General features: G+C 42.0%; 2 protein-coding genes across 2 annotated transcripts; both read left to right on the top strand.

Annotated features, from left to right (window-relative positions):
* The first annotated feature begins 695 nt into the window (after positions 1–695).
* LOC111218811 (helix-loop-helix protein 2-like) lies at positions 696–1,034 on the top strand. Its single transcript, XM_022741288.1, has one exon. It carries the CDS (start codon positions 696–698, stop codon positions 1,032–1,034), a length of 339 nt encoding a protein of 112 aa, XP_022597009.1.
* Positions 1,035–10,138: 9,104 nt separating this feature from the next.
* Positions 10,139–25,232, top strand: LOC111218903 (vang-like protein 1). The gene is made up of 8 exons (XM_022741388.1): positions 10,139–10,209; positions 11,114–11,303; positions 16,780–17,208; positions 17,879–18,054; positions 19,148–19,281; positions 21,311–21,443; positions 22,301–22,535; positions 24,971–25,232. The coding sequence occupies exons 1-8, from the start codon at positions 10,139–10,141 to the stop codon at positions 25,229–25,231; spliced, it is 1,629 nt and encodes a 542-aa protein (XP_022597109.1). The 3' UTR covers position 25,232.

Raw genomic sequence — 25,232 nt, forward strand, 5'->3', positions numbered from 1 at the left:
AAAAAGAATAGAGAACTGACCCTTCAAGCTACTCCTTCTGATCCCTGATAAATAACAAGTTTAACGCAGAAAAGAAATACGGTAGCCTATAAGTTACATCAATAAGAATGTTTTCCTTAAAACAAATAAAGAAACGCTTCCATCAATTTCCAGTGTTAATTCTTTTTACAAGCCAGAATATATCCTGTTCTCTATCGCATATTGATTCGACTTTTCATTTGTTTTAACTGAACAAAACAGGATTTAAAATATACATCATTTTACTAAATGACTCGATAGTGCACCTGCTGTTTGATATTGTGGTTATGAAATTGTTTCAGCACCTCGGACAGCGCCGGCGGCTGAGTAACAGCCACGAAGTCCCGTCACAAGGGGGCAGCACGAGTCCCTCATATTTTAGGGCTCTTTGTACCATAAATGTTTTTCAACTTGGCCAAGAAAGAATAGAAATATGACAACTAAAAAAAGCGACAACCACAGATGTAACGAACAGAAAGAATCACATTATTGCTAAAATAGGCTAATAAAGGCTAACTGTCTAGTCTAGCCTACTACAAAGCTAATTCTAGTTCCTAGTTCTTAGCACTTTATCATAAAGTTACAACAGAAGTCAAAACAAAACATCACAACAACAGTATTTCAACTAACTTCTGCTGTTGTTCTCAGGACATTTGCAGCGTGAGGACAGGAGCACGATGCTCAGTCCTGACCGGCCCGAGCCCGAGCTGCACTGGGGACAAACAGACACAGAGACCCCGTTGGACGATGTTCAGTGTGGCTCCATGTCAGCCGAGCCCGTGCACGTGCCCGCCCTCAGCAGGGAGGAGAAGAGGCGGAGGAGGCGCGCGACGGCTAAATATCGATCCGCGCACGCCACCAGGGAGCGGATCCGTGTAGTGGCCTTCAACTTGGCCTTCGCAGAGTTGAGAAAACTGCTCCCAACGATCCCACCAGACAAAAAGTTGTCCAAGATTGAGATCCTGCGACTCGCGATTTGTTACATCTCCTACCTCAACCACGTGCTGGATGTTTAGGCTGTAACGTGGTGCCCAGCTGGAGGAAGGACAGAGGCAAAATTACTATCTGTAAACAGCCAGGAAGGATATTGATCCAGGATTTGAGAAACACCCTGTATGTGAGGGGTTAAAGGTCATGTTAAACTGGTGGAGTTGCCCCGAACACAGACACACTGTAGCCTGCTGCAAATCCTGTGGTTGTTATGGGAATATCATATTGACTTGTCACCTTGGGAAACAGCAGCAGCCTGCAGCACTGCTGTAGGCTTGCTCTCATGGAAAGGATGGAGAGAATGTGAATTATTTTTGAGAGCTGCTGTATGATATTTATGTTTCCAAACTACTAAAACATTTCAGTGCTTGACCTTGTATGCCTTGTCTTTAGTCTGCTGGCCTCTATGTTGTGACTTGGATTCCTGTTTGCACCAATTTGTAAATATATTTATTTCAAATAGTCGAGTGGTCTTTTATGCACTTTTGCTATGTGGGATTGAGCTGCAGCTGAAATTGCATTCAAAATCCATTTGTTGGAAATAAACTGTGACAGCTTAAAATGTTTAAGAACCCTGTTTATTGCTGTTATATAACAATATCTCTGAAGCCATTAGGTTTTGCAGTGGCTGATTTCAAGGCCTTTTTAGATTTCATCTTAAAATGTGTCTTCTAAAAGCATTTTTATTTGAGATTTTTATTTTAATTTATTTACTTATTTATTTAGTGCTTTAGCTTTTGCATGGGGCGGGGGGGGGGGGGGGGGGGGGGGTTCTCTCCCTCTGGATGGGGCAGGTGTTTCACCAGACAAACCACAACATCCATATGATGGCCGTTGCCATCCATCTGCCTCCTCTCTGGGGGCACACACACACACACATACGCACATGCACGCACGCACACACACACACACACACAGACACACACAGACACACACACACACACACACACAAATGAGACATTAATGTGAACGAAGAAGAAGAATCCAGGTCATGGTATCTCTTAGAACCACGGGACATTATATTTTAGGTTCTGTGTCTCTTAGAGCTTTATTTTATGTTAGTATGTGGCAGTAACAGGCCAAATTCACATTTTCCAATTATTTCCAACACTGGCTATACTATCGTACTGTCAGCAGCAAACAGTAGAAGTCTATTTCTAAAGACAAGTGGGACAGAACAGAGAAACTACAATCATATCTAAAGTTTTGGTTCAGTGTTTTCTGGATTAAGGTGAAAATGTTTTGGTTAAGATATGAATGTAGCAGCACCACAACAAGGGTAACCTTGTAAGGGAACCTGCTGTTAAAGATTTTTTTTTTTATCTTCAACATTGTTTAGCACAACTGGCCTACTTTCTTTATCATTTCATTTAGTTAAATTAGATCATGCATAATTTATAGTAAAATAAAAAGAATAAATAAATCATTGAACATTTGAGGTTTTCCTCAGTGTTTTGACATACTGCCCTGTCTTTCCACATCACCAAAAGATGCCTTTTATATCGTATGAGATCAGGCTGTGAATGTGAAGTCCCGCTTGTCTCCTTGCCTTTTCTCTCCATTAGTCAGAGGCTGTCTGCGCTATTTCTCTCGTCCCTTTATGCGAGTCTCTGCGGTGTAATGTGGCCCAGGGGGCTCTGGGTATTGTTCATGTCCACTCCAGCAGTAAGAGTGACAGCCTTTTGTCTACACACTGCACATTACACACACTACACACTGATCTACACACTGAGTATGTTAGGGAGTAGAGGGAGAGACGCCAAACCTAACATCATATTTTAAGATAAATGGGGCAGGAAATGTTATTAGGCCCATACATAGCTTATTATCTTTAGCCGATATGGGTAAAATACTAAAACTTCACTGGAACTGTGGAATATTTAAGTCTGCCTACAGCTCCTTTGTACACCACAGTGTCTGGAAATTATTGAATTTTGTCTTTAAGTTAAAATTTACTTACATGTTTGAACAGGTTCAGAGCTGTGGTTTGATGTTTTCCTTCTCTAAACGTCCTTCCTGCAGATATAATCTTGAATTGGGAAAAGTCTCGTAAAACAGTGTTTGGAAGGAGCAACACTGCCCTCTGATGGAGTTTCATAGAGGGAAATCTAACTGTAAAAAGTTCATATCCACTTCATTTATATGCTTGGTATATATTTTGAAAGGAGTCTTGCTTGTATGGACATATGTATCTGTATCATGACAGTATGCTTTTTTTCTTTTTTTGCACAAGATCTTTACTTGATTTCACCTGGCGTCACAGGTGCCGTAACTGATTAAGCCAAGTTTTCTGTGTGTGTGCCTTGATTAATTGAAAACGCTGCTTTATTTGCATTGAGTTACTGTTCTTCAATCATATCACATGAGCTTTATCAGCAAATGTATTGCCATTCAATTGCAGATGTTCAAATTTAGAAAGAAGTGCCCGGACAGAACAGCTGCTAATGGAGCTCGAGGTGAATTTGTTTTGAGGTCAAGAAGAAGCTTTAAAACTCAACACTTATATATTGTGTATTACTGATGTTATCGTTGCTGTTGCTTTTGTTGTTGTTCTTGATGCTCACAGTAAATAAAATGTTGCAAACATTTCTTGAACTTTTTTTTTTCTTGCAGCCTGTTACCACTGTGGCATTTCTTGTATATTCTCTCTCTTATATTCTTATGCTGGCATATGTGGCCCTATTGTGTGTGTGTGTGTGTGTGTGTGTGTGTGTGTGTGTGTGTGTGGTAATAAGATTACACAAAAAACAATTCAGGAATATGGACCTTTGAAGATAGATTCAATAATGAAGATCTTAAAACTAGATTTTCACACATAATCAGATATTTATGTAAGACCCCTCTTAGAGTCCTTATCTGTGAACATGGGGCTTTTGGGGCCCCTGGGAGTTGCCAGCTTTGCCTGGTTGGTAATCCAGCCTCAACAGTTTTTCACAAGCATACCTGATGATTTCAGTTTAGGTTAGTGGAATGATTGTGGATATTTTGGGATATTTCTTTGATCTTATTATGTAATGAAAAACGACAGGGTTTAATATGTCTTTGCATGATAATAAGTGTTTGACATGGTATTTCAGCAAATAAAGTTTGATAAAGTTCAAATTCTTAAAAACGCATCTACTCCCTTTCCCTTGTTGAAAAATTGAGTAGGTTTTGTGAATATGCAGGACAATCAAATATTTTTCATGTCAGAAGTTTAACTGTTAGACACAAGATAACTGTTTCACTGTGTATGTGCACTGAAGGCTCCGAGTTTCCACATCACACCCTCTGTAAGTTTCACACTGGACCAGTGGCTTCTAAACCAGTGATGTAATGTCACAAAAATCAAAGTCAGATTCAAGGTGCATATAGGGAAATTTCCCTCTTTCTGCAGATGCATGTGAAAACAGCCTTCTATGCACATACATCACTTTGCAAAACGAATGTTAATCATGCAAGTGAAGAAACAGGCTACACTTTCTTTTCTTTTTTTTACTTGATTGGACAGGTGTCTTTAACTTGACAGGGCAGATACAGGCTACCAACTTCACCTCGTTGACGCTCCTGTACAAAGCAGCTCTGAAGCACGACCTCTTGTGGGCTACGGCTGAAAATAATCTTTTTAGTGCACTTGGAGTGGATTGTACCTCCATGCTGCCTTCCTCTCCTCTCTCTGGTCCTGCTTATCACAATGGCCAGGCTCGTATGAGGGAGCTGCCTCTCAGTTCACTACAGTCTCGCCTCACAGCAGCAGCCGCAGCAGCTCCAGCGTCGGCAGACTCACACCGAGGCGCAAGTGAGGGAATATGACACACATCTGAGGAAAGAGGTAGGTTTAAAGAAATGTAATCGCGATGCTGTGTTCATTACACCGGCTATATCCTGGCCAAAAAGCCTGAGACACAACCCCACAGAGGAATTACTGATGAAGTTCAATGCTGTCGTCGTTGGGGAAAAATGGTTTCCTTCAAACCAGACACCTTTAGTCTGTGCTCCTCCTAACCCACATTAATGTGGAGGTTACCCTATTGCTTTATATCTGCTCCAGTACCTCTCATGTGTAAAAGAATTGACTGAACCAACAGAATGCATGCATTATTTCAGGTGATGCTCGCTTATATGTCCCACTGTGGGTAATTGGCTTCCGGATGCGACTTGAAACGAGATCTATTGTAACCGAAACTGCAGCTGTGTAATAGAGAAGTATCGCCACATGCCTTGCTCTCTCTGCCTCTCAGACTCCGGAGCCTATAAAATAAAGGGCGTTTCAGTGTGTCGCCATCAGCAGCAGCAGCAGCAGCAGCTTTCTGGACAGCACACTGTGCACAGCTGGATGAGGTGTTACTATGGCTGAAGACGTTTCACGTGTGACACTATCGGTGTCGTCTCTTTCACAGTGTCCCTCAGTCAGAGGCGTGATGCTGCAGTGAAACTGTGCGGAACCTACTACCATGTATTATTGAGGAGTGCTGATAGGTGATGTGTGGAGAGGCTGAAAGAACGCTGTGAGGTATGGGAACGCCTTCAATAGGCTAGATTAGTCAGCCCCTGGAAGCCATTCTTGCCATGAATGATCAAAAGAAAGTGTTGTTGGCAGTGCTTTTGTCATTGTTCTCTTTTTAAAGTGTTTTTTCTGGCTGGCAGGGCAGAGTCAGAGAGGTGTAATGAGAAATGGAGCCACCTTTCAGCTCCCTCCAGGCTACAGAGGAGCATTAGGATCCTGCAAAGCTGGGATAGCACGGTGTAAAGCGTGATGCGTTGTAGGGTTAGTGTACAGTAGTGACATGGAAGCACTGCTCTTACAGTAGGAATGTACTGAGGTATCTCTTCCACAACCCTCCCACCCGGTATCACCTCGCTCCCTCTCCCTGCTCTACTCTACTTTTACTTAGTTCCACATGAGCAGCTCAGAGGGGACTAAGTTTGCATTCCAGAGAACTGTGTCAGGTCTTAACTTTCTCCTCTTACTCTGTGGGTGTACGTGCATGAGTGCGTGTGTGTGTGTGTGTGTGTGTGTGTGTGTGTGTGTGTACAAGAACAGCAGGGTTGGAGTGATTGAGAGTCTATCCAGTCACTCAAAGGTCACAGGTTTAGCATCTCAGCACATACCCCACCAAATGTGTTTGTGCCAGGAATCCAATGTCAGATTTGTGACAGCAAACAATGAAAGGAAAATACACAGGAAACAAGTGTGTAATTACATCATGTGTCCTGGTGGTGAGGTCACTACAATAAGTTTTTTTTTTTTTTTCCTGTTTCCATGGGGGTTTCGCATCTTTGCATCTTTGGCTCAGTTTGTGTTATTTGATTCAGTCAGTGATGCTATATGTTAATCAGCATCTGCTCCTCTGGATTATCTGACATCCATGACTGGACTGGAGATTACTATCACTTTTAATAACAGTGGGTGTCAACCTTTATTTTATTTCAGAGAGGTTTTAACCAGCTTATTGGACTATGTTACTTGTGTGTGCTTTTGCATTATATGTTCTATTTTTGCTTTTAAAGAAGGTATTTGATGTTTAATTGCACAAAATTGATATACAGCTGAAATAATTGCTCAATGAATTGATTAGTTGATCGACAGAACATGAATTAGCAACAATTGGAATATGAAAGTTTGTGGACATTGGTTGGACAAAACAAGCAATTTGAAAAAGACTGCGATGTCCATTTTCACATTTTGTAGACCAAAATAGAGAATATCAGTTTAATTGATAATGAAAATAGTCATTAGTTGCTCCCCTAAAATATTATCATTTGTATATTTTGTGCAGTAGATGGAAAATTTGTAGACTGCTTTTAAATTGTGAAACAACTGATAAAGGAAATAACAGAGCAGACAGACAGCTGCTGCATCTGGCAGATTTTGGCATGATGCCACCAGGGCAGGGCACACATGAAGGAGGGAAGGAAAGGCACAAGGGCTAATGGGTGTGAGGGCGGGCACAGATGCCATGGTAACCAGGCCTCAGCATGTTCTCTCTAGATGAGCTATGGGACTGATCTGTGCCATTTAGGGTGACAACGCTGCATCACACTTCGATGGAATCTCAAATTCCACACCTCTTTTTCTCTGCCCAGTTTGGAGGTCACATGCCTCTGCAGGACACTGCACTACAATCCCACATTCTCAGGATCATTATTAAGTGATGAGTTAGGTCAGCAGGGGGAAAAAATGCTGTAAAGAATCTGACCTATCAGATGTTGCAGCTCTCCCTACAGATAATCACACATATTTGTTGCAATAGTGCCTCTCTCCTATATATAAGAATAAAATTTAAAAATGAATCCATACTTCTACATGAGCCTGTATCGTTGAGTCTGTCCATGTGCGATTACAGTAGCTCCCACTGCGCGACAACCTCCATCCGCTAAACAAACACATTAATGAGTTTGTTTTACATTAGTGTCACTTTCTGCCCTCGTGAATCTCTTTCTCTGTGCAGCCAACCAGAACTGTCTACAGCGATGCAACTACGCTTCACCAGACAATATATTTCCTGCACAGACTCCCTCACAGAGGAGCGACAGGATTTTTTGGATGGGTCAACTGACAGTAAAAAAAAAAGGGGGGCTGCAGCAGATCTCTGATCCGCGTTGTTATTCCCGCATGCTTTATTCATAGTTATCCGTTGGTTTGTAACTGATAGTTTTTCTTACCCCGTGGCTGCGATTTTCCACATGGCCTGGTTCACTATGCCTCTTCATGCTCGTCTCGTGGATGAGTGGCTTCTCAGGGGGATCATCTTGGCCCACATACCACTGCCACGCGTTCAGAGATCAGCACTCAGGGGGTTAACAGCTTTTATTCAAATCATAGCCTCATTCATTTAACCATACTGGTACTGGGTGTGATGAGAGGCCATTGTTTGCTCTTTGTGCCCCCTCCCTGTGCCCCCCCACCACCACCACCTCACTCTCTCACTCAGGCACACACACATAAGTGTATCACGCAAATTTACTCTCAGCAGGGGTGATTGATTATTGCTGCGAGATGGGGCCTCCTGCCTCCGGTGTTGCCAAGGCAACAGTGGACGCTCTGGATGTGGGTTATAGATGAGAGATATGACTGTCCTGTGTCAAAACTCTGGTTTGTGTTTAAAATTTGATGCTGCGACATCAGCTTTGATGCTATGAGTGCTATGTTCTACTGTGTTGCAAGTGCATTATTCATTGACGTCCTGCATATCTGCAGCTCCGTCTTTTTCAGCACTATGCTCCCTTGCTTTTAATAGCACAAGCAATTGCATCAGTGGAGAATGATGTCATACTCACTCTCAGAGAAAGTGGGCTTTCTGTCACCGCAGCATCTTTTTATACCTGGATGCTACAGGTCTGTGAGATAATACAAATTCTAGCATTTGTCCTACATGAGTAATACTATAGGTTCTGGCAGTGATACTACGTAAAATATATGCATTATATAAAAATCCTTAATGGAAAATCTGTGGTTTCTCATATGCATCAGCCACATTTCCCTCAATGGGTAATGAAGGGAAAGAAAAACACTCATATCATCTTAATGGAAATCAGCTACATTGCAGTGTAGCTTCTTCCAACCATCACTTCCACAGAATGATGTCTATGCTGCTGTGTGGATTCACATCCTAATATGCTGAATGGGCTAATTTAGTGTTTGTATGCACCACTGGCTGCAGAGATAACAAATAGCCTGTAAACAATGAGGGGAGTATAATCCCAGTAAGTGAAAGGAAACTGGGCCGGGGTTTGGTGATTGGCAGGTGGACAGGGTGTAGATTAAGGTCTAAATGAATGGTCATGCATGATGAAGCAAGAAGACATCCTCGTGCATCACACAGCATGCATTAAGGCCCAGGAAGTGAGTCTGGTGTTCTCAGTCGGAACACAACAACAGGATGGAGAGGCGGTTCATGTAGATACAAACCTGAGAATTCATTTTCAACTATTTAGTTGAATTTTTATGAACCATACTGAACCATAGCTATCACAGATTTTGTTTTTCATTTAGTTTAATTTTATTTTACTGTTTTGTCCATTTGTAGATTTTAGCAAACTGGTAGGAATGAAAAACATATGCTTGCTGGGTATATTATATATAAGTGAGTTCAGTCCACTGGTTTTAGACTTTTAGAATAAATGAAAAATCCAAATCATAAAATTAAGATTTCCTTTACATGAGATTTCCAAAATCCAAACAGCAACCCAGTCTATCAATCTATTAGCATCTTGTAAAAGTAGATATCATATTGTTTCCAATATGGCATTTCCTGTCACCTCTTCTAATCGTGCTGGTTGAAACTGGTTGCTCTGGCCTCTGTTTTCTCCCTGAAGCTCTTGTAGGTTTTCTCAACTAAGAATTTTATTTGGTTTAGTTTTTATTTACCCTCACTATATTTAACCAAGAAGTCTCCTGAGATTCATTATTCCTTTTACAAGAGAGACCTGGCCAACGTGGCAGCATCAAGACGAAGTCACATTAAAAAAACAAAAAAACAGACATAATTAATTTGAGAAGTGTAGGCTACATTCTGGCATGAAGGCAGTGTTTCCAAATAAAGTTTGTCTTATATGTAATGAATATGTAGTTTTGCCAAGTTCAGAACCGACTCTGGGGACACAGAAGATTATCCACTCATTATCAGTCTTACCACTGTTAGAGGAACAAGCATTATACAGAGGTAGACAAGAATAAACCTGCCTGGCCCATACATTAATAATTGATCATTTTATGTATCTACCTTCCCTACCAGCCCTACAATACAGAGCAGTTGTAATAAACATGGTTGGTTGGTTACGCTGATATTTCGATCACTGGTCGTTCTGTTCTCCTTGGAAACACGTTGAATGGTAAGAATCAGCAAAGTCTTGAAATGTGTCAGCTGGTAGCCTGGCTGTTATACTCTATCTGATGCATGATTTGTTAGACTAGCACGCTTTGAAGCAAACCTCCCTCTCATACCTTCCTATTTCTCCATCTCTCAGGTCAATGTGGCTACTAAAGCAGCTCTCTGGGGTAGTAGTCAGCCATCGTGGATTCCTGAGGCTCGTCTCTATAGCAACCCATTCCTCCTCCTGAGCATTGCTGCCAACTTACCCTCTCTGCCACGCGACGACTCTCTCCTCATCCCCCCTGCCCAATCACCGCCTCTGACCTGCGTTTGGAATGGACACTGAGTCGACCCACTCGGGCTACTCCTATCACTCCAGCCGCTCCGGGAGATCAAACCGACATGGGTATGTTTCCTGTCTGTCTGCCTCTCCATCTGATGTGTCTGCTCCCCCACTGTACCTGTCTATCCCTCCCTTTTTGTTGTTTTTGCTGGATCATCTGTCGCCCCTTGCTATGTTTTTTTTTTTTTTTTACCTTCGGTGCATATTGAGTTTGTTGTGTTTGCCCTCTGTTTGGGCGGGCAGCATGTTAGTCAGAGCCAGATAAATGAGATGAGAGACTAAGAGAGAGACAGAGCGGGAGCAAGCAAGAGATTGAGACAGATAGAGCTCATGGATTAGGGTCGTCACAGATGAGTGGCTCTAACCTATTTCAGTGATTTACTCTACTCTGTCTATTCTGCAGATGAGAGAAGCATTTGATTTACGTCCTGTCCATTCCTCATTCCTGTGATTGTCTGTTGGAGTATTCGTAGTCTTCCCTTCCCACCAGCTTTTTGCCATGAAGGGCTGTGGCAATTATTTTCATTATTAACCTGTCCATTATTTTCTTGATTTTGTTGATTAATCATTTGGTCTATAAAATGTTGGTAAATAATAAAAACTTTAACATTTGAGATGCTGGACCCAGATTTTTTTTTTTTTTTTGGCATCTTTATTTCAAACAAGATTTAAACAATCAAATATCAAAATTCTTACAATCAACTTATAGACTTAATGCTTTATCTTTAGTTTTGTGTGCGTTTTGCTTGTTTACATGAATATATACCTGAAATGATTAATTATGGGGATTTGAACTCCCACTTCAAAATTTTACTGTGTTTGTGTGGTATTTTTTTTCCAACATCAGATGAGCAAAACAATTAATCAAAAAAATAATCACTAGTTAGTATATTGGAACATTAGGGTTACGATCTTATATTTATGTTTATGTGTCTATATTTCTCTCATTCTTGTGTTTGTTTCCCAGGGATCGAAGCCGTGAGCGGCACAAGGCCAGCAGCAGCAAAGACAGCAGTCGCTCTGAGAGGTCTGTTGTCATCAACCCCCCCGACACACCATCCCAGGACTCCCCTGTTCACAATGGAGAGCCACTGCCCGGAGAACCCACACCAGCGGTAGATCCTGGCGATGACGCCCAGGTATTGATACTGAAGACAGTACAGTGCAGACCGGAGTAACCTGTGAATGAACACAGGCTGTGTGTTTTTGAGAGGCATAGTTTCAAACAGTCTTTGCAGTAATCACATTCCTGTAGAGGAAATCAGAAGGCCCAGTAATCCAGCTATGAACTCCACACCCCGACCTTATAAACTCATCCTCACACAGCTGGCTACACATTGCCTCAGCGCCTGACACATAATAACAATGGTGACAAGGGATCAAATAGGCCACAGGATTAGCATCCCTCTTGTATGCCCGAATGGATTTGTACGGACAATGCTGTGTTACAGTGTGTGTGTGTGTGTGTGTGTGTGTGATACTGGGTATAACTGTCAGGCCTGATAGCTTTAAAGCAGAGCAAATTGGTACCAGTCAACGCATAAAGCTGATTTTGCTGAGCTCTGCGAGCAAACTAGGTTTTAAGTTGGCACAGGGAAGCGAAATGCTGTGATAACGCAGCTCAAAGACAGAGTGGATCTTTAACTACGTCAACTCTACAGGGATTTAGGATGCAGTCCAATATTGTGATCACTGTTTAAAGAAGTAGGTGGATGAGAAGATCAATAACATTTTCATTCTGCTATGCTAAGCTAATTTCCATATATTCTAAATTCCAGCTTCATATAGATAGATAGATAGATAGATAGATAGATAGATAGATAGATAGATAGATAGATAGATAGATACTTATCCTTCTTCAAGAAAGCGAAGAAGTGCATTTTTCAAAATGTCAGACTGCTCTTTTCAATGCAAAGGGTCAGGTAATGAATGCAATGAAAGGTAAAGAAAACATGGTGAGATGTAGAGGAGGAAAAAAAAAAGAGTTATAGATATTCTTCTCTAGAGGGAACTCTGCCCAAGGCTGCCGTCACAGCCTCTCTGACCTACTTGAAATCTATAGTAAGAGGAGAGTATTTACTGTTAGTTTATGTGTAAAAGAGAGAGAGAGAGAGAGAGAGAGAGAGAGAGAGAGAGAGAGAGAGAGAAGGAGTGCGTGTATGTAGAGGGCCTGAGTACGAGTCGCCTGCAAAAAGGTGTACTTCCCCACACTGATAGTATTATTTAATGTGATTAGGATTTGGACATGTTTTCAGCCAGACTTTCTAACACTCTGAGGTCTGACCTATTTTGCCGTCTATGCTCAGCATCCCCTTCTGTCTGGGCAGCCACATTCCACGCTGTCATGTGATTGTCAGCTTGTAGCTTACATCCATTGTCGGCAGTGTAAGGTAATCTGCCATTGTACTGCATTAGCCCTCCAGACTAATGTGTCCAAATGGCACACCAGCGCACCACCGTTACCATCACCACCATTACCAAAACTTCACTCCTGCCAGTGCTTTTTTTTTTTTTTAGAGCAGATCTGTTCGAAACATGCAGACAGACATTCTCACAGACTGAGATTAGCCTTAGTATCCAGCCAAACGCCACTTTGAGGAAAGCTGATATGAATAATCCTCTATGTTTACACGCATGCCTATGACATAAGGATACGCTCTTGCACCACAGCTTCTGTGCAAGTGTGTGTGTGTGTGTGAGTCATAGAGCGAGTGCCAAATCTGTTACTGAGACTGTCCACGCTGCTTTGTGAGACTTAGACACTGTGACTTTGTGCCAGAAGGCAGCAGCTTCAATTTCCTCATGTTAGCTCTAGCAACAGCAAAGCATATGGTGAGGAGCACATATCCTTGTTTTGGCATTCCACACTTTGCTCCTTTGCGCAGCTTATTTATATGGGTGTAAATACACCTAGTCACAGCTAACCACCACAATCAAAGGAATGGAGTAAATTGAATGAAACCTGTCCTGTCTCACAGGTCCTATGACTCATTTTAACACAAACGCACACACACACGCACACACTCTGACACTAATACCCTCACCAACACCAGCGCAAACAAACCAACATGTTAGTGTCAGTCTAACCTCCACCCAGGCCAGTGGGGCTCAGCCATTGTGTTTTCTGGCTGGCAGACTGTTATGTGTGAGTCTCTGTGAGCAGTGCTAATCAGTATGTTGTTGTATTGTTGTGCTTTGTGATGGTGGAACAGGCCTAAGCATAATCCATATTCACCCTCTGCCAGACGAAAAGACTGCCAAGCAAGCGGGCAGCCGACGTGCTTCTCTCTCTCTCTCTCTCTCTCTCTCTCTCTCTCTCTCTCTCCTCCTCCGTTTCATTCTCTCGGTTATTTACACTTTCCCCTCACTTTACAGTATATAGAGATCAGGTCTGATTAGTGCAGCATTAATCTTGGGGATTAATCCACCGAGACTTAATGGCTGCTTTTTACAGCGTATTAGCTCAGCCAATGATACACTGTCTTCCTCCACTAAATGAGACATTAGCATGAAACCTTGTCTGTATAAAAGTCTGGCTTTATAAACACCTTGGCAGAGAGACTGTGTGGGAGACTGAAATATTCAGATCACACATTCAAATAGAGTCTGATGAGCTATTAGGGTGCATATGTTTAAGTGAACTGTAGAAAAAAAAATTAGTTGTAATAAAATAGATGCAAACTATTTGCATCCGCACTAATGTTTTGAGGTTGTTACCACACAAATACGACAGGAAAATAACATAAAGTAAATCTCTTTATTCTCTCTCAGTCCACAAGCAATAAAACTGTGCCTCATAGCCAACATCTGGTGAGGAGTGGCACAGACAGTCTGGTTTCTCTGCTGAGTCTGAGCTAGTTAATCCTGTGATGTGTCCCCTTCTGCTCTCCGTGAAGTATTTAAAGGGAAGAATTCGACATCATCAGAAACATTTTCACACGCTTTCTTGCAGAGCACTAGATGAGTCGGTTGTCTCATACTGTGTCTATCTGTTCAATGTTAAGATACAACCAGCAGCTGCTTAATTCGGGATAGTTTAGTCACCAGACAACAATCAGAGACACCAGGGAGAAGTCACTGCACCCAGCCAACAAAAACTCCCACAAAAAACAAGTCATAAAAACAAAAATTGTCATTTTTACACTTTGATTTGTGTACAAATGAAACAAAGGAGATGTAATGTGTTAAATAGTGAGAGGAGTTAGCGGTTCCAAGCTGTTCTCCAGTCTTGCGAAGCTAAGCTAACAGGCTGCTGGCTCCAGCTTCGTATTTATCGCACAGCCATAAGTGTGGTATCAGTCTTCTCATCAAAATCTTGCCAATGAAGTGAGGAGGCATATTTCCCTATAATGTTGAGCTGTTCGTTTGATGCTGCCAAACTCGTTTTAGTTGCACTCAATTTAATCTTTTTCTGTTTCTGTCGTCAAAAAACAGAAGCAAAAGCATAAAATACCAATCCGATCAAGTTCATTAATGATAACTGTTTATCTGCCAAACAATAATGCAGCTACAGGACGCTGATGAACTCAGGACATCAGTAACTTATGAATGTGAAGTCATGTCGTGGAATAGTCATAGATGCAGGTGTAATTACCATACCTGTACCATGTAATCGGCTACATTGATATTTAAAATGAGCGATCATGGAGGGACAGTTTTACTGTGCTCAGCTGTGTCTGAGCAGGCATGGATTTAAAATTTTGTAAAAGCTTCATTATATCCAGTCTGCACCAAAAACCCAAAGAGGTATTTTCAGATTTCAGATTTTGAGTGAGAAAAAACATCAATCTAGTGTGGGGAGAAAAGGAAGCATTTTCAAATTTATCCGGCCCCTGGTTTTCAAAAGGACTAATTAACGTCTATTGAGGTGTGGAATGGCACACAGTTTACAGATACTGTAATACTAATTCTAAAAGGTTGGGACCCTGTTAAAGAGAGTTGGCTTAAGAGAGAAAAAGGAGCAAAAGAGGAAAGATGTGAGCTGAATAAAAATGAGACTGGACAGTAAATGGAGCTGACGTTACACTTAACGAAGCTGACCTCTGGCTTCATACATTACTCTGGCAGACGGATACCCCCGCTGCTATCTTACACTCTCATCGCTGCCATCCCCCTCTCTCACTTTCCCTGCGTCTCCTCCTCTCATTCATCTTCTGGCTTCTGTTGGCATCTGCTCCTCCTCAGTTAATTGGCTGTGAACAGTAATAGGGGCAGAATTCATATTTATGTTGCATTTTCGTGATTGGAAATATGCAAATTCAATGTTGAGTTCATAGTTCAGATTCCACGAATAGCAGCAGGGTCAACTTTATCTGTAAATGTTTATAGTAACTTTTAAATGGCCCAAAATAGCACATTTTAGAGTGGGATACAGGCAGGTGAAAAATAATGTGACTGTCGTTTCCCTGCAGGTTCATTTCAGGTTGCTTAGGTGTGTGTGTGTGTGTGTGTGTGTGTGTGTGTGTGTGTGTGTGTGTGTGTGTGTGTGTGTGTGTGTGTGTGTGTGTGTGTGTGTGTGTGTGTGAGAAGCCATAAAGGCTTATTCTGTTCAGCTTGTCATTTTTTATCCCTCATCCCTCTCACTGCAGCTGACACTCCTGTCATTGGTTGTAGTTGGAGATATGCACAATACAGTGACACTCTGGGGGGACAATGAATGGCTAATTACATGAATTAATGGCAGGCCCACAAAAAAAAATGCCTCTTTAGAACAGACTTGTCATTAATTTATTCTCCCTGTGTCTCTTTGTTGAAAAGATTTATGCTTAAAATTACCCTGCTGGCAAGGAAGAAAAAAATGTGACTCTAATTTGCAATGATGGGCTTGGAAAGCTTCAGTTGTTGCGGTTCAGTGTTTGTGTGTGTGTGTGTGTGTGTGTGTGTGTGTGTGTGTGTGTGTGTGTGTGGACCTTCATATGTCAGCACGTGCAGCTTCCTGCCAAAGTGAGCATTACTCCACATCCCATCCTGTCATCCTATATTACTTCAATGGGACTTTGAAGGCTTGTCATAATGAGGCAAAACTCCAAGAAAATCAAATGTCTCTAAATAGCATGAAGAATGTGCTGCGCATCATGCAAAGAAGGGAGTAAAATAGAAGAATGGAAGCATTATTGTCTGTGTGATTCAAGTTTCTATTTACCAGTTAATTTGCTACTTTCTTGTGAACTTTACTCTGGTTAGTCTATTTTTCTAAGGGGTTTTATTGGCCCTGCAGGTTTTGAGATATTTGGCTCAGCTTTATTTGAAAAAAACATTTAGAGCTGCACAAAGCAATATTTTTGCATCAACAATGAATCAAAAGAATATATGAAATTTGAAAGGTGTCAGCCATAGAAACAGATCCACAGAAACTTATCCAAATCTGCAGTTCCCCTTCGCGCTCCAGAGCATCTTACAGCTCACTGTTTTGGTATTCTGAACCACAAAAAAAGTTCTGATAAACCCACCATATGCTACCTGTCTGTCACAAGTTTCTGAAAAAAATCAGTTTAAAAATTTCAAAAATCATTTTTTTTCTTTTGTTTGTTGTTTGCGTTTTGAATTTGAGCGAAGTGACCCACTAAGCTCCAACACAGATAATCGAAAAAAAACACACCTTTCCTTCACCTTCCTTTCTGTTTCCCCTTTCAGGATGATAACTGGGGCGAAACCACCACCGCAGTGACAGGCACCTCAGAGCTGAGTGTTTCCCAGGAGGAAGTGGTTGGACTGGGGAAGGGAATACAGGACAGGACCCAAGGCTTCCGTCGCTATCTTCCCCTAGCTGTGGGCTCATGTGTGGGGCTGCTGGTCCTGGCAACGCCCCTGGTCTTCTTGCTTCTTCCAGCTGTAATGTGGCCCGACAGACTGCAGGCTTGTGGTGCAGCCTGCGAGGGCCTCTTCCTCTCCATCTCCTTCAAGCTCCTCATCCTCCTAGTGGCCATTTGGGCCTTGTTTCTCCGACCGGGTCGCGCCAGCCTGCCCAGGGTGTGCGTCTACCGTGCCTTCCTCACTACACTCACGCTCCTGCTCACTATGTCTTATTGGCTCTTCTATGGAGTCCGGATCCTCGATGCACAGGTGGGTTTGAGACTATCGTTATGGCTATAAAGATTATATGTACCCTCTGTCATTCTTTACAAAACATTTGTTTTAAATTACTGCTATTCTAGGTTTGAAATTATATTTTTTGTAATTCAATCAAGAGTTTAAGGCATTCATTTTAAACAATGCTGAGGCTGATGTATCAAAGCTGCGATCTGAAAATAATGCACAACCAATCAGAATCAACAAATGATTGTCCTCAAATTTATTTTTCATTAAGCTTATTCTGACTTTTTTTCACACACACAAGCATATATCCATCCATCCATCCATCCATCCATTGTACATTGTGCTGTGTATGTATATAAGAAGGACTTGGTGATACAAGTGTAAATCACAAGATGGAGTTTTTTATTGTTTGATAGCTTTGGGATTGTTTTTAAAATGTAATTTTAGGAGGTTGAAATGAAAAACCATTCCAATTATATGTTTTATCTATTATAATTGTGTTTTTGTTCAATCTAATTTGTGACATATTTTATGTCATCTGTGTTGTTTGTATCTAACTGTTATTGTCACTGCCTCGTGACTGTTTTGAAAACAGAGAACATTTTTCATCTCAGTGGTAATTTGAGTTAATAAAATTAAAGGTTTTCATCCAACAGCAGTGAACGCTCTCATTAAACATGTGATGTGGTCCAAGCAGGATGAGGACTACCATGGTATCGTCCAGTTTGCCGTGTCCCTCGTGGACTCCCAGCTGTTTGTCCACTACCTGGCCGTGGTGCTGCTGGAGCTCCGCCAGCTCCAGCCCTGCTACAGCGTGTGTGTCATCCGCTCCACAGACGGGGAAACACGTCACTACAACATAGGACAGCTCAGGTATAAATGCTCACTTGCTGTAATTACCTTGTCTATTATCATTCTATGTATGCATTTCCTGAAGAAACCGATGAGGATGTCAAATAAGCCTGTAATTTTACGTGTAAATATGACCTCTCTGTACAGTGCACACTGAGATACACACAGTGTCACTTGGTCAGTCTTTACACTCTACCATTGAAGTATGTGTGTAATTGGAGGCCCATGTCCACAGGGCAGACTGGCACAGGCAGTAATTGAGTTACTCATCAGTCTCCTCGTCTAGTTTGCTCAAGGCGGGTTATTCTAAGAATCTGGGGGGAGGGATGAGAAAGTGCCGGACACAGGCATTCATCCTATGGCTGTTTTCCTTTGTTTGTGCTCTGGATAAGCGTGTGAGAACAACAACATAAGGAAACAACAGCGGTAATTAGATAAGGTTTGTGTGATGCAGCTAAAAACATAATGGATTTATAATTGACTTATACTTGTCTTGTTCTTGCCGTGATTTAGAATGAAATTGCGCATAGTAAACAGGAAGTTAAGACCTGCACAGGAGGCAGAAACAGACTATACACATTGTATCAACAGCTTCCAATAATATAAAGGGGAACTGCACCTTTTTGTGGCTCTAGAGGGAAATGTGTGAACTCTGATAAATTGGGACTGAGGATTACAAGTTTGAAAAGGAAAAAAAAGCTGGGGGTGTGGAAGTAGAAAGAAGAGAGCTCACCACACCTCTGCAGCCCGCTCCTTATCTCCGCTTGAGGCTACATTCGCAGCTTCTGACATAATGCACCCAAAATCTCAGACCGAACTGTCAGCAGTCGAGTTGCATTGAGGATAATGTAGGTGCTAGGTTTTGAAGAATGTGTGGAATGAGAAAGACAATATCTCTGATTCTGCTGCATCCATTTTGATCCAATAAAAGAAGTGCAATAGAAGTGCAATGCAATATTTTACCTGAAGAAACGTTTTAATCACAAAGAAATTTTCATCAGGCTTTAACAGGCAACAAACAAAAGCAGATCAAAAGAATCAACAGAACCTTTTGCTTGTCTTAATCCTACTGTCTCTGAGTTTCCACTTTCTACCTCTGTCTCATCTTGCACAGCATTCAGAGGGCCGCTCTGTCCATTTTGGAGTATTACTACAGAGATTTTCCACTCCATAACCCAGCACTTCTCTCTGCCTCGAAGCACCGGGCTGCCAAACACCTGGCCGGGTTAAAGGTCTACAACGTGGACGGTTAGTCGCCGCATCTGTCCCTATAATTCCCTCCCATATTATGTAACGTTTCAGTTGATGTCCCTCTCAGTGCTTCACTGGTTCCCAGGGGCCAGTTTCACAGAGATGTTTTAAACTGGTTAAGTACGATCTCAGATTAGTCTAATGCAAGTTAGTTTCACAAAATAAAGACTGACTTGTGTTAAACCTAAACAATTAGCCACCTTATCCACAGGCTAACTCAGAACTAAGAGCTGTGTTTCCATAGTTACAATCAATGACACCTGTTAACCAGTGTTTCCAGGATAGCAATCAGTGACACCTGCTGACCAGTGGCACCCAGCAGCAAAAAAAGTTTTTAGACATCATTTTTTAGACATAATTTAGACACATAACTGAAGTCTGATTATTAGTTCGATCTAAGCCATAGTCAGGGCCTTTCTTTACTATGTCTTCCGCTCTCTTGTGATGTTTTTTTCCTCCATCTCCATCCTATCTGCAAGCAGCTTTTAAAAACAAACTGAGAACATACCTTTTGGACAGTAAGTACAGATAAAAGTCTTCAACATCACTCTGCACAGCACTTAATCACAGGAAGCTGCTAATTTCACGGTTCAGTTGACTCCCTCTTTACAGCACTCTAAAGCCTCTGTCCCTCACATAATGTATATATTGCATCTTCAGAAAGCACTCTACTGCACACACATACACCAACTGTGGCGCTACAATGCGCTTGATATATTGCCTCCCTGCACACATCCTGTACTGCCACATATTGCACCTTGTCCTGCAGTGAAAAGGCTCTTCCGCTCACCACCCCTCAATCCCCGACCTATAGAGTACAATGGATTTGATGATCTATGGCAGGGATGCAGTATGGGGATATGGTGTCCTTATAGCACCTCCCACCCACCCACCCCACCCCCTTCACTATCAAAGTGCAGCGGAAAGGCCTCTAGAGGGCTGTGGAATTTCAAGCCTTAAATAATTCATCAGAGTAACGCTCATTTCACACATACTCCCACATCTCTCCTTCCTCCCGCTCAGCTCCGTCTCCAGCTCTGCTCGCTCTTGCTCCCCCACCTCCCCCTCTTCCCATTTCATTTTTTCACTCACTTCAACCCCCTCCCACCCCCCCACCCCCTCTCTCATTCAGTCATTCACAGTCGCTTTTCTCATGGCATGAATATGTAGGCCAGGAAGTTAAAGATGCTAATGTTTACTCATATTTTCAGTGGAAAATATTTACAATGCGCCCTGTGCAAATTATCCAACATTCTTTCCACAGTATATACTTAGGTGGTTTTCATCCATGTTTTATTACTACACTCAATATCTCCATCTCACCTGCACACACACACACAAACATGCAGATTAGATTATTAATGATTTATATCCTTACCTGACCTGCAGCGTTTACTCTCTATAACCTCCCCCAAACTGTGCTGATCTTCATGAATATGGACCAGCTCTTACTCCCCTACAATGAAACCCCAGGAATTGTAATATACTGCTGTACAAGCTCCATTAGCTTTATGGGTTTGTCACACAAATCAGTAAATTCACAGATCAGACAAGAACTATGGCCTTTGAAGTGTAAAATGATGAATATCTAATCCACCCCACCCCCCTACACGCCCAGTGAAAAAGGTTTCTGTGGAAAAATGTGCATGCTTCCAGTGGAAATTACCTCTTTTCTCAGTGCTATAATTAACATTCTCTGTGACTGAGACACATGATCTGGCAGGATGCCCCAGATAAGTTACGAAGAATAGCACACAGAGTCCTTAAATCTTTCTCAAAAGTCTGTGGAGCACAAAATGGGGGAAATAGTGACCAAGTTGTTTGATTTACAGTTCTTCTACACCTCCAGTGATGTGTTAGATCTTAGCTGTCCTCCAATGTGACCTTTTCTTTCCATGCTTCAGATTGAGAAACAGCACATTAATCAGAGGCTGGTGGGGTCAGGGACCACTTCTTCCAGCTCAAACTGATATACCCAATTTGCCTCTGTCCTCTCCTTTCGGTGCAGCCCCAGGGAACGCGGCAGGGGCTCAGCCTGGTAATGGGAATCAGTCACGGGCGATGGTTACAGCTGCCGCCAAACGCAAAGACAGCGCCCACAATGAGCTGTACTACGAGGAGGCCGACTACGAGAGAAGAGTCCGCAAACGTAGAGCCAGGTGAGTCGCATGGAGGAAATTACAGCATGTCAAAGGGTGAATTATTGATCTATAGGCTCTTTCAGACATGCACCTCAGGAAATACTGTAAATAGGACTGCAATTTCACATGTCAGTCTATGTGTGAATAAGTTGCTTTCACATACAAGTTAGAACGACAGTCTTTCAAGCATTACTGTATTTCTTCCATCAGCTCGAGACAAGTGTGAATTAAATGCTGTCAGATTAACACAAAAGCTACAGCGGCATAATTATAAATACAATGAGAGACTGAATGCACTTTTTAGTTTGCCTCAAGAGCATTGTAAATTTATCATTTAATTATCATCTTTTATGCACAAAGCACATGAAATTGGTTTAATAATCCAGGAAATACTATAAATAACCCAATGTTTCTTGCTCGATGGTTCAGGTCAGAAGAACTGAAAAAAAAAAAAAAAACCCTTGTACAAAGATAATTTGACTTGCCTACAATTTTCATTTGTGCCCAACTGCATTAATTTAAAACTAAATATGCAGCAAAAAAGAGTTTCAGCTTAACATGATGCCATTCTATGTTTGTAACATATACAAAAAAGGCAGCAGAATTCACTGTCTAATATATGATTAAATTTATGACAATTCATTTAGTGATTTACAAGTGAGAAGCAGAGACAAATGTAGGAATATTTATGGACACCTATGTATGTATGATGAGAAGCCATTACTTTGACAGATGATGGGCAAAGCCATCTATATTATGTATCCCACGTCTGAAACGGGCAGTTGCGCTGGTACATGTGGTATGTGTCACTTATTGAACAGTATGGATTAAAAGCAGTAAGCTCGACAGCTGACAGTAAGCTCCTGCTTTGTCAGGCTTGTGGTGGCTGTAGAAGAGGCCTTCACTCATGTCCGGCGGATGAAGAAAGAGGATGAGCGTGCGGCCCCCTCTGACATTATGGATGTTCGTGAAGCTGCTCTGGCAATATTTCCCTCTATGGCACGTGCCCTGCAGAAGTACCTCCGCACAACCAGGAGGCAGCACTGCCACAGCATGGAGAGCATCCAGAAACACTTGGCTTTCTGCCTCGTCAATAACATGAGCCCAAAGGTCAGTTTGAATTTCGATACTTTAATACTGTCATAACTGAATTCTAATAAGAATGGATGAGTTGTAAATATTTTAAGCCACAAAACTCAGTGTTTATCGGACTTTACATTACATTATATTTGACAGACACTTTTATCCAAAGCCCCTGCTCTGATAGCATTCGGTAGCTTGTTCCACCATTTGGGAAACACAGACAAAAACAGTCTGGACTGCGATTGCCTTGTGTGCAGGGATGGCAATGCCAGCCGACATTCCTTGGAGGAACACAGGCTTAGACTTCATGAGAAGGAGCATAAGCCTGTGTGATTGAGTTCAAGTAGATTGGTGCAGACCCAGAAGTCACTCTGAAGGCAAATATTAGTTACTTGGATTTAATTCGGTCAGCCATGTGTAGCCAGTGTAGGTCAATGAGTAGCGGCCTTAGACCGGCCTTAATTTAGCTCATAGACCAGTCTAATGCAAGTAAGATTGTTTCACAAAAAAAATTTACACACCTTAACCCCCAGGCTAACTCAGGTCTAAGAATAATGTTACCATGGTAACAATCAGTGACACCTGTGCTGGCCAGTAGCACCCAACAACAAAATACAACAAAACATGGCTCATAATTTGTGGTTTGCTAACATTATTATGAAAAGAGCAATGCGAGGGGAAAGAGTTTTTAGAGACAGCAGTAACTGCCTCTCCTCTGCTCTCATCCAGACCGTCCAAAGATAGGGTCGCTAAGAAAAATAAACACCGACAGCACTACTTTATTCTGAAGGCCAAGTTGTAGCGTTTGTTGACATGTAACTTGCCGGTAGCTTGCACATAGGCTGTATCGTTAAATCGCTAGCAGCTAGCTACCGGCTCAACCGTTAGCATACCAAAACTACCATTACAAAGTAAAACTTTTTTCTTTTGACTGCTGTCATTCAAACAATCACTAGAGACATTTTTGGCCTAATGTTACCTGTGTTCTCTTGGCTGTCACTGGCCTCTGTCTGTCCCTCTCGGGAGGCTGCTGGTGGGCTGCTGTCAGCGCCAACGCTGGCCGATGTGGATGGGGAAGCCTCAGTGGCCGCTGTTGACCCCACATACTCCGCTCTCTCGTCCACCGTTTATCGCCCAAAACAGAGGCGACAGTGGGCCGTATATCTTTGGTACAATTTTTGAAATGTCTTTAAGCTTTTCTTGTGGTCTTCCTCCTGTATTTTCTTCTTTCAAACATTTATTTCTTTGAGGGAGATTGACACTGTTTGCAGTCGCTGCTATTTTAAACTTATTGTTACACTCTTCGCTTAATTTCCCAAGTAAAACGTCCATGTTGCTGTTGAATTCTTCCAGTAGACCAACATTTTCTGCTGAGGGTAAACAGAGCTGAGCGGTTGGATGCGTTGACTCGGTCGGCCATTTTATTTATTTTGAAAAAAAAGTTGATTTACCCAGAATTCATTGTACCACAGTCCGATTTAAGAGAGTCAAGACTTAAACTGCTTTGTGCAACGGATGAATTTATACCTCTGTTATATTAAAGCCATACTCAAGGTCTATCATTGTGAAACCAGCCTAGGGGGCTGGCAGGGAACACAATGACATTGCCACAACTAAGTCCAACAGGGCAACCAACATGAGTGCTTTGAGATCACACAAGCTGCATACAAGCCAACACTTTGATCTGATTATCCAAACTCCAAATACACAAAACATCTTAATACTGTGGTGTCTGTTTTCTTTTTTTTTTCTTGTTTTTGCAGCGCTGTTATCACAGTTCATAAGCTGTTGTCACCTCAGCAAAGAGTTCAGTTGACTTGGACGAGCACACCTGTTTTGAACTGTATTTAAACCACTTTATTTGAAGTTAAAATATGTAAATTAACCATAAAAATGTTGCTAATAATCCTTCATCACACAAAAAAAAATTGTGCACAACTGCAGCAGAATTGGCAGGTCAGAGTCAAACAGCTTGGTTGGTCTGTAATGGTTGTTAATTGTTGGTAATAATATGTCACCAGCCTGGGGGTTGACGGAAAAAAAGACTTTGAGTTGTCACATGCAGAAAGGTGAGAAAATTGTATATTCTAGATATTTTGAACACGCAGCACTCAGTGGTTTGAAGAACACACAAAAGGCTTGGATCTGGAGCTATTTTCGCCTGCAACACTCCTCAGGCAACATCAGCATCTGGCAACTTGTTTTTACCTCGTCTAACTGTTGCTTAGTGCTGTTGCCATATGCCCCAGATCTCAACAATTCACATGGTAATTAATGATGTGTTTTTGCAGTTAGGAGTGTTGACCAAAACTAAGCAAATAAGACCCACCCATGTTGTAATGAACTGGGAATATCTTGTAAACCATCCAATAGGTTTAAAACAAACACCTGAACATCACGCCACTGAAAACTGATTGTCTTGGTGAATATTGTAGAATCAATGACTGTTTCTGTTTGCTCAGGCCTTCCTCGAGGCCTACCTGGCCCCTGGTCCCACCCTGCAGTACGGCCCCGAGCGCTGGATGGCTGATCAGTGGACTTTGGTCAGCGAGGCTTCTGTCACCAATGGCGTAAAGGAGGGGTCAGAGTTCCTGCTGAGGTGTCTGGACTTTAGCTTAGCCGTTACCGTCAAGAGCATCCCTTACATCCGACTGACTGAGGAGTACATCGACCCCAAGTCGCATAAGTTTATACTGCTGCTTCAATCAGAAACCTCAGTTTAAC

The sequence above is a fragment of the Seriola dumerili genome, unplaced genomic scaffold (assembly GCF_002260705.1).
Source record: "Seriola dumerili isolate Sdu_G_001 unplaced genomic scaffold, Sdu_1.0 BDQW01000052.1, whole genome shotgun sequence".
Lineage (NCBI taxonomy): Eukaryota > Metazoa > Chordata > Actinopteri > Carangiformes > Carangidae > Seriola > Seriola dumerili.

Coding starts and splice junctions, on each gene's coding strand:
- LOC111218903 (XM_022741388.1), top strand. CDS start 10,139: ATGGACACTGAGTCGACCCACTCGGGCTACTCCTATCACTCCAGCCGC. Junction 11,304..16,779: donor AGGTATTGATACTGAAGACA/GTACAGTGCAGA, acceptor TTCCCCTTTCAG/GATGATAACTGGGGCGAAAC. Junction 18,055..19,147: donor TACAACATAGGACAGCTCAG/GTATAAATGCTC, acceptor CATCTTGCACAG/CATTCAGAGGGCCGCTCTGT.
- LOC111218811 (XM_022741288.1), top strand. CDS start 696: ATGCTCAGTCCTGACCGGCCCGAGCCCGAGCTGCACTGGGGACAAACA.